This window comes from Zeugodacus cucurbitae, chromosome 4, assembly GCF_028554725.1.
Source record: "Zeugodacus cucurbitae isolate PBARC_wt_2022May chromosome 4, idZeuCucr1.2, whole genome shotgun sequence".
In the NCBI taxonomy this organism is placed as follows: Eukaryota; Metazoa; Arthropoda; class Insecta; order Diptera; family Tephritidae; genus Zeugodacus; species Zeugodacus cucurbitae.
This window is the reverse complement of record NC_071669.1, coordinates 38864220-38874111: the sequence shown is the minus strand read 5'-3', so window position 1 is coordinate 38874111 and position 9892 is coordinate 38864220. Positions and strand designations below refer to the sequence as shown.

Genomic DNA, 9892 nt, shown 5'->3' with positions numbered 1-9892 from the left:
ATAAATTTAATTTGCATGTTAATGACATGAAAGTATAGAATCAGTTATCGATATTTATCTAGAATAAATTTGCGGGTGTACAAAGGAGTCATGTTTCACACATTTGTCTATTTATGTAATTTTTAGGTTTTATAAAACCGTAAAAATATGATTTTCTGAAGTTGAAGACATATGTACTCGTTGTTTGCGCAAGGTTCTTTTGGATATCTTCATTGGTGCTTAATTCTCATGTATATTGTAAAGTAAACGAATGTTGAAAATGTTATTTATAGTTGTGTTTCATAATGATGTTCGAAATTGTAGAACTTACCGACAGGTGACATCAACAACAATAAGAACAACGGACAAATTTTATATTTTATAACTGTGGCAAGAAAAGTGGTGTGAGTTTATTCGTACATCATATTATAGAACAATATTGTATACAATCGAAATTCAATTTTTATTCTTCGGCCATAAATGTCTTCTACCAAGTTCAAGTAATTATAGGAAAGATGTTTCTTACGAGTAGTCCGGATGTACATATGTGAGTTGCCTGAAAATGTGAAATAAGTTAACGGTCATTTTCTAAAAGTCTTAGCTCTTTAATTACCTTTAATCCTCCAATCTGCAAAATTAGGTCATTAATATTTACGTATGTTTCAGATTTTTCTTTTGGTGCTGTAACTTCTGGACTTTTACTTGATTCTTTTACTTCTTTCTCAACATAGAGGATTTCTACGGACCGCTTTTTAAAGAAATCAATAAGTATGATGATTATGAAAAATGTTGCTGTTATTATACTTCCATAGGACAATGTTGCCCTTTTATGGAAGTTGATACGCTGTACATTATTTATATGTAAATCCTTTAATGCTTCTAATAGATCGTTTTTACTTCAAAATGATAAAATGACTGGTTGTTGATTTTAATTGTAGAATTGTTGAATATTACCACTTGTGTTCCATTGATCGTGTCGGCTTCCAGTTTACCGTTGAATTGATTTATTAAAGATACTCCTGGTTTTATTTCTTCTCTGATTGGAACTTAATGACCATCTGTTGTTTGGCATGTTGAATTTAAACTATTTATCATTATTGTTAAACATAAATCTTTACTTATATCTATCAAATTGGTTTCTTTGCAAATTGTTAAATCATTGTAGCTTTCACATTCATTTTTAATGATAATATAATTTTAATTAATTCCGTAAGATATATTTATAATTTGTTTTAAATATAACATTATTAATTCTTTTTACTGGTCACATTCTTCTAAATGTTTCTTCTACTGTTATAAAAGTTCTGTACCTTTACTTAACACATTTATTTTAGATGATTCTAATGCTTCTTCGGCATTTTTAAACGGTATTTTTTCTTATGTTAATTTTTAATTGTCCATTCAATCTCTTCTTTACTTAACTTTACTGAATTTACAATATTATTTTTGGCCCATTGAATGGCATATCTTATATTTACTAATTCTTCTTTTATTAATCTTTTTTTATTTTGCACATTTATTAGATTTTCAGTTATAAAATTTTCGTATTTTCTTTGACATCTCATTTACTATGTTAGTTATATTATTAATTCGTTTTTCAAATAAGTTGTTTATGATTACTTGTTTATCGTTACTGTTATTAAGATTATTTAAATTATTAGTAATTATATCTAGATCTTCATGATCAGGAGATCCGGCAATATATTTCCATGCCGTTCCCAATATATCAATTGATCTTCTCATTTTATTATTATAGATAGGTTTAAGTGCGTTTCGGATTTCAAAGGTTTGGATAGTTTCGTGTTTTAGTATAGGATATAGGAAATTATTTCTGGGAATTTGAGCAGTTATTTCGTATTTTCGTATGAAAATACGGCTCTTGAATTTTCATTAAGTTATTGGCTGTACAAGCCTATGTTTATTTATATTTAGGATTTATAATTCTCTGGAGGGTCCCGTGGGTGGTGAATCGCAGGGAATTTTGTTTTTTATAATCTGGAGGATCCCCCCGAAGGTTATTTGGGTTTGACATATTGTTTTTTTATGTATTTATATTATGTGTCCTTTTACTCTGGAGGGTCCCTTAGGTGGTGAATCGCAGAGTTGAACTTTAATTATAAAGAACCGGAGGGTCCTCCCGAAGGTGGTGAATCGCGGCTCTTGAATTTTCATTAAGTTATTGGCTGTACAAGCCTATGTTTATTTTTATTTAGGATTTATAATTCTCTGGAGGGTTCCGTGGGAGAATTTTGTTTTTTATAAGCTGGAGGGTCCCCCGGAAGGTGGTGAATCGCAGCTTGATTTTATTTTTTTATTGGCTGTACGAGCCCGTTGTTATGTATTTGTTATAATGTTGGTTAGGGTTAGGGTGAACATTTTAAATGTAGATAAATGTTACTAAAATTTTTTTCCTAAAAATATGTTTTAAACATTTTCTTAAAATTTATGATTTATATGCTTTTTTTCTTTTTGTTAATTATTACGTTTGTATGTATTGCTTTGTTGTATTTTTTATTATTTAAAAAATTTCGTTTTATTTAATTAAAATTTAAGCTTATTAATTTTGTAACTTCCCTTTAATTTCTTTATTATTTTTTGATGTTTCCTTTTTTCATTGATAAAATGTTTAACTTTTAACTTTCAATATTTTCTTAGCTTCTTATTCTTACTTGGCGCCTAGGGTGTTCTCTCGTTTGGTTAGTACTTACTAAAGCTCCCACGGTGCGATCGTTTAGAGGGTGCGTCTCCTTAAGCCTAAATTAAGCCTATGCTATTTGCTGGTCACGTTGATGTTTGTCCCCAATTGCCAGTATGCTGATGCGAAGTCAGCATTTGGACGGATGCGTGTTCGGAGTAAATAACTGATGCAGCGGCAGCGGTTCATCGATTGCGGTTAAAAGTTATTGTTATCTTACGTATATGTACATGTTCTTTTCAATAAAATTCACTTCCACTTTAAATTTGGTGTACACAATGAAGGAATCTACGGTTGAATTGAAATCCACCCACGGGCGTCTGATCTAATAAAAATTCTAACTTTAAACACAACTTGAAATATTTTTTTGTATTTTACTTGTTCGAGCATACTTACTTAGACACGAATTACTTGAGACGCAGCGCAAAAGTAAAACTGATTTAATCTCTACATCTCTTTATATTTAGTCACTGAAAGGCATTTATTTATATATAGTGCATTAAAACACTTTGTTAATGAGAGAATATAGTACATAGAGAGGTGGTCACTAAAACGACTGTATTTGGAAACTGAATTTTCTCGATCACTTATACACACATGTTTCTTTCAAACAACAAAGCGATTGCTGATCAAATAACATAGCAGATTAGTAAGGGTCAGTGCGGTCAAACACATACACACTTGTTTATTAATATAGTATGTATGTACAATATATTCTTAGCATTATTAATCGCTTATCAATTCTGGGTACCGCAGAGTGGTTTAGCGCTGAACATATAAATCAATTTATATTCGATTTCACTCTTGATTTTAATGTATTATATAATTGTATTTTATTTTATTTTTATACTCTCGCAACCTGTTGCACAGAGTATCATAGTTTTGTTCACATAACGGTTGTTTGTGTCACCAAGAAATATAAGAGTTAGATATGGGGTTATATATACATAAATGATCAGGATGACGAATAGATTTGAAATCCGGATGTCTGTCCGTCCGTCTGTCCGTCTGTCCGTGCAAGCGATAACTTGAGTAAAAATTAAGATATCTTAATGAAACTTGGAACACATGTTCCTTAGCACCCTGAGGAGGTTGCTTTCGAAAATGGGCAAAATCGGTCCACTGCCACGCCCACAAAATGGAGGAAACCGAAAACCTATACAGTGTCATAACTAAGCCATAAATAAAGTTATGAAAATGAAATTTGGAACATAGGATCCCATTAGGGAGGGGCACATTTGGATGTAATTTTTTTGGAAAAGTGGGCGTGACCCCGCCCCCAAATAGGTTTTTTGTATATAACTCGCAAACCAATAAAGCTATATAAGCCAAACTTTCTGCAGTCGTTTCTTTTAGCCATTTCCTTATACAGTCCAAAAATGAAAGAAATCGGATAATAACCACGCCCACCTCCCATACAAAGGTTAGGTTGAAAATTACTAAAAGTGGGTTAACTCCCTAACGAAAAACGTCAGAAACACCAAATTTTACATAAGAAAAGGCAGAAGAAAGCTGCACTGAGATTTTTTTACAAAATGGAAAATGGGCGTGACGTCGCCCACTTATGGGTCAAAACCCATATCTCAAGAACTATTCGACCGATTTCAATGTAATTCGGTACATAACACTTTCTTGATATTATATTATTATTATATTGATATTATATTATTATTATATTAAACACATTTTCGAACTTAATTCAAATTTAAATTAAAACAAGTAAGGAAGGGCTAAGTTCGGGTGTAACCGAACATTTTATACTCTCGCAATTTATTGATGTAATTTTTTAAAGATAACACAATTCGACCCATATATTTGGTATAAAGTTCAATAGAATAACCAACATCATCATAAATAGTATATGGGGACTGAGGTAATTCCTAAACCGATTTCACTCGTTTTCACCACCAAGATACAACGTATCGAAGACTATACGCTCACTTAATTTAATATTACTTATAATTAGGTATATGGGATCTGGGGGAAGTTATGACCCAATTTTTACCATTTCAGGTACAGAGAGAAACTGTTATAAGAAAAAAATTCAGAGGGAATGAATTACATTAAAATATCTGAGGGATTTACCTATATTTTCGGTGAAAAATTAACCTTAGGCACTGAGTTCTTCATGTTTGATATCAGGGGCCTTGAAAAGTCATGGTTCGATTTTGACAATTTTTCCACAAGTGATGTCACAGCTCAAATACAGTATTTGTGAAAAGTTTTATTCCGCTAGCTTCATTGGTTCCTTATGAATACATTATAAAGTGAACGAATCAGATGGAATTCAAAATGGGGTATATGGGAAGTAGACGTAGTTGTGAACCGATTTCGCCCATATTCAAGAAAGTGTTATGTACCGAATTACATTGAAATCGGTCGAATAGTTCTTGAGATATGGTTTTTGACCCATAAGTGAGCGACGCCACGCCCATTTTCCATTTTGTAAAAAAATCTCAGTGCAGCTTTCTTCTACCTTTTCTTATGTAAAATTTGGTGTTTCTGACGTTTTTCGTTAGGGAGTTAACCCACTTTTAGTAATTTTAAACCTAACCTTTGTATAGGAGGTGGGTGTGGTTATAATCCGATTTCTTTCATTTTTGGACTGTATTAGGAAGTGGCTAAAAAAAACGACTGCAGAAAGTTTGGTTTATATAGCTTTATTGGTTTGCGAGTTATACACAAAAAACCTATTTGGGGGCGGGGTCACGCCCACTTTTCCAAAAAAATTACATCCAAATGTGCCCCTCTCTAATGGGATCCTATGTTCCAAATTTCATTTTCATAACTTTATTTATGGCTTAGTTATGACACTGTATAGGTTTTCGGTTTCCTCCATTTTGTGGGCGTGGCAGTGGACCGATTTTGCCCATTTTCGAAAGCAACCTCCTCAGGGTGCCAAGGAACATGTGTTCCAAGTTTCATTAAGATATCTTAATTTTTACTCAAGTTATCGCTTGCACGGACAGACGGACAGATGGACAGACGGACGGACAGACATCCGGATTTCAAATCTACTCGTCATCCTGATCATTTATGTATATATAACCCCATATCTAACTCTTATATTTCTTGGTGACACAAACAACCGTTATGTGAACAAAACTATGATACTCTGTGCAACAGGTTGCGAGAGTATAAATATCAAGATAATCAATTACATACATATTTGCACTTAAAATTGCAAAAATGAAATGAATAAATACGTTGCAGCGCGATTCAGCGCCGAAAACCACTACAAAACTGTTTTTATCGCGTTGATCAGCGTTACGCTCAGCCTCGGTCAACTTCCACTCTGCGCTAACTGTGTGATTTCGTATGAAAATGTATGACCACAGTTTTGACGCTTATTTCTAGCATTCATCAGCGTTGCGCTCGGCTCGGCTTTGAGCGTCCACTCTGCAGGTACCCTTACTTAAGCTGAGAGACAACACAGAAAAGGCGGTTTGAGTAAATTACATTCTCAAAATTTACCAACCGAGAGTATTGAGTTCATTTAATACTTTGTTGTTCTTTGCCCGCTCGTTTTGTTTGTGATTTAAACGAGTGGCAGATCGAGCAACCGAAGACGCTGCCATCCATGTGTTAAGGACCCTATAAGAAACAGCTGAAGGTCAAATGATCAACAAAACAATAGTTAGTGTGTATATGCATTGTTAAATATTAGAACTAAGTTTAATTAATCTGGGTTTTACTGTGCGCAATCTGGCATCCCTATTATCAGGTGATCTGTATGCTTTGGCATGTCACACCATTCTACCGTTGCTTGGGTCATGCCATTACGCCGTTTACAAGAACAACCTTATTACTTATGTTTATTCTCTTACACCTCATTTTTCTATATAAGCATAGCTTAAGCATAAATCATCCTTCTTGATTGTTCATTATTCAACTGCATATTCAGGTGATCGGTATTTAAATCGTGTTTCATTTGAGTGTTTAGTGCAATCCTAAACATTTTTGGTGCCTCCTGTGAGGAGTCGTGTTAAAGTTAATTGTGGTTTTAATATGTCGGCATTAAATTTGCGTACATCAGCGCGTACATCTATTTTGCGCATATGGACACAAATCCAATCGGAGAGCTACAATCCAGACTGTGTCGAAAGTGAACAGCTCTTATGTAGCGCTCGCCAACATTTCACTCGTTTCATGGACAATCATTTTGCACTCGTCTCCAGCGCACATGAAGGTGAAATGGTAGATCACGACGATCTCCTAGCTTCAACGGAGGAGACGTTTAACAACATTTGCATCAGATTAAAGCGTAAGATGTCAACGTATAGTGAGATTCCCAACCAGGTGTACAGTCAGGCACCAGACATGCGGTTGGACCCTGTTTCAATTCCAAGCTTCGATGGACAACCCGCAAATTGGTTGGCGTTCAAGGATATGTTCGAGACCCTTGTACACAACAGAAGTGATTTGCAGCCCACATATAAACTCGGAAAATTACGGCAATATGTGAAGGCGGAAAACGTTCCGTTAGTAGGTGGCTTATACACAGGTGGGTATGAAGAAGTTTGGGCTCAGCTCAAACAACGTTACGACAATCCACGTACTCTTTCCGAGCATCATGTTCAGCATATGTTAGACTTACCGTACCAGCCAGCAGAGTCTAGAGATACGCTGATAAACTTCGTGGACTCTGTTCGTAATTCATTCAGAGCGCTTGAAATGATGAACGTACCAGTGAAACAATGGGATGCCCTAGCCGTACCATTGCTACTACCGAAACTACCAGTGGTTACCCGTACAGAGTGGGGAATGAGTCTACAAACCAATGACATCCCGAAGATGGAAGACGTAATAATGTTCGTGGAACGGCGCGCAGCTAATCTGCCAGTTACTGCGAATACTCACAGCAAAGGCGTATCAACTAGAATCGTGAAGGCGCATTTGACAACAAACAGCGGAAGAATGCCTCACTCGCCAGCATCTTCAGATATGACAACTTGTCCGTCTTGTAATGAGAATCATCAATTGTCAGCAGAAACATAATACCCTCTTATGCAGAAGGTCACAGCAGAAGGACATCGTGGGTACCCATACCAGATACACACCAATGGTGGCGCCTAAAGTACTTCCTCGACAACAATGACCAACCGGCGAGGTCCAGTCATTTCTCGCACAGAGTGACCGGACCGTTCTCTTAGCAACTGCAAGAGTGCTACTTGCTGATTCTAAGGGTAATGTGCAAGAATGTCGCGCACTCTGCGATATGGGTTCTCAGGTGAGCTTCGTTTGTGAATCGTTAGTAACCGTTTTAAATCTTCATAGAATCCCTTGCGAGCTTCAAGTCGAAGGTATTGACCAAAGTATTACAACACGGACCAAGGGCATGGTCGGTGTCAGTATGCAGTCTCATGCGGATCGGAAATTTCAAATAAATTTCAATGCTTATGTCATTGACTCAATCACGTCTATGACTCCTGCAACCACTGTAGACACTCGGACGAATCATCATCTACGAGGTCTTCATTTGGCAGATTCTAAATTCGCTACACCAGGTTCTGTAGAGCTACTCATTGGAGCAGACATATGGCCTTGTATTGTTCTAAACGACGTTATTGTTGGTTCAAATTATGAACCGTGTGCACTACACACCCGTCTAGGTTGGGTAGTACTAGGTCCAGCAGCGGCGAACGTGTCGGAACCAACTTCATTTTCATATCTTGCTGGCTTGCACGATGATGATTCTTCTACAGATCATCTCTTACGGAAATTCTGGGAAATCGAAGAACCTGTCAACAGCATTGGACCAGAAGTGGACGCATGTGAAGAAATTTTTGTGAATACAGTTACGAGACATCCAGATGGTCGTTACATTGTGCAGATTCCATTTCGAGCTGACGCTCCTCAACTTGGAAACTCACATCCTGCAGCACTTCGACAATTTTTGAAACTTGAACGGACATTGGCAAATGATTATACATTGAGAGATAAATACATTCAATTCATGAGGGAATACGTTAATTTGGGGCACATGGAGGCGATAGGTTGTAATCAGGTTGACTTGGATAACTGTTACTACATCCCTCACCATGCTGTTATGACCAAATTCAGAGTAGTGTTTAACGCTTCGTCTAAAACTACGAACGGTGTATCTCTGAACGATACACAAATGTGTGGATCACAACTACAAGACAACTTAGTTGACATACTGCATCGGTTTCGGCGGTATTCAATAGCTCTTACAGCGGATATAAGGAAAATGTTTCGACAAGTCACGGTAGATTCCAGACATCGAAAATGGCAACAGATCCTTTGGAGAGAGTCTCCTAAGGACCCTTTGCGTACCTACCAACTTAAGACGGTGACATATGGTATGGCAAGCGGGCCTTTTAATGCGATTAGGACATTGAGACAGTGTGCCTATGACAATTGGGAAGTGATCGCTGACGTCAGCCGGGGAGCCGCAGCACGGGACAGCATCCTTCATAGCTTTTATGTAGATGATTACTTAGAAAGTTTACACACGGCATAACTGGCCATCAACCGTGCACATGACGTAGATGCCATTCTTCAACAAGGTAAATTTGAGTTAGATAAGTGGAACTCCAACTGCGTCCAGACCCTGGAAGGAATCAGCGGCTCTAAGGCACCAGCTTCGGAGATTAACTTTAGCAATTCTAGCACAACGGTATTGGGCCTACGCTGGAATCCTATTACAGACACCTTATTTTTCAAGGTTAAGGTATGTAACTTTGACACAGTTCCTACTAAACGGATTGTTTTGAGTGATATAGCGAGACTATATGATCCATTGGGTATGTTGGCACCAGTTGTCGTTACCGCCAAGATTTTTGTTCAAAATCTGTGGCTGGCGAAACTGAATTGGGATACGCCATTACCATTTGAACTTTGCGAGACTTGGATGAAATATCGGAACAGTCTACATGCTCAGAAGATAATATAAATATCTCGATGGCTAGGAATCCGGGAGAACTCTGTAACGACGTTGCATGGATTTTGCGATGCAAGTACCAAAGCTTACGCGGCAGTTATTTACTTGAGAAATACCAGTCCTGACGGAGAATCCAATACAGCACTAGTCGCGGCGAAAACGAGAGTTGCCCCACTGAAAGAAATGACGATCCCTCGTCTAGAGCTTTCTGCAGCCCAGCTATTGGTTACAACCATCTGTAACGACGTTGCATGGATTTTGCGATGCAAGTACCAAAGCTTACGCGGCAGTTATTTACTTGAGAAATACCAGTC

The 9892-nt window shown here is 37.0% G+C and overlaps 1 protein-coding gene and 1 long non-coding RNA gene across 2 annotated transcripts; one reads left to right on the top strand and one right to left on the bottom strand.

Moving 5' to 3' along the window:
• Nucleotides 1-333: 333 nt before the first annotated feature.
• Nucleotides 334-3445, bottom strand: LOC128921515 (uncharacterized). The gene is made up of 3 exons (XR_008470953.1): nt 3071-3445; nt 593-2999; nt 334-535 (listed from the first exon to the last, which is right to left on the bottom strand). It is a non-coding gene; the product is annotated as an uncharacterized LOC128921515 (long non-coding RNA).
• A 4418-nt stretch (nt 3446-7863) lies between these two features.
• On the top strand, nt 7864-9590 carry LOC128921644 (uncharacterized). The gene is made up of 3 exons (XM_054229792.1): nt 7864-7904; nt 7952-8903; nt 9246-9590. Exons 1-3 carry the CDS (start codon nt 7864-7866, stop codon nt 9588-9590), a joined length of 1338 nt encoding a protein of 445 aa, XP_054085767.1.
• The last annotated feature ends 302 nt before the right edge of the window (nt 9591-9892 follow it).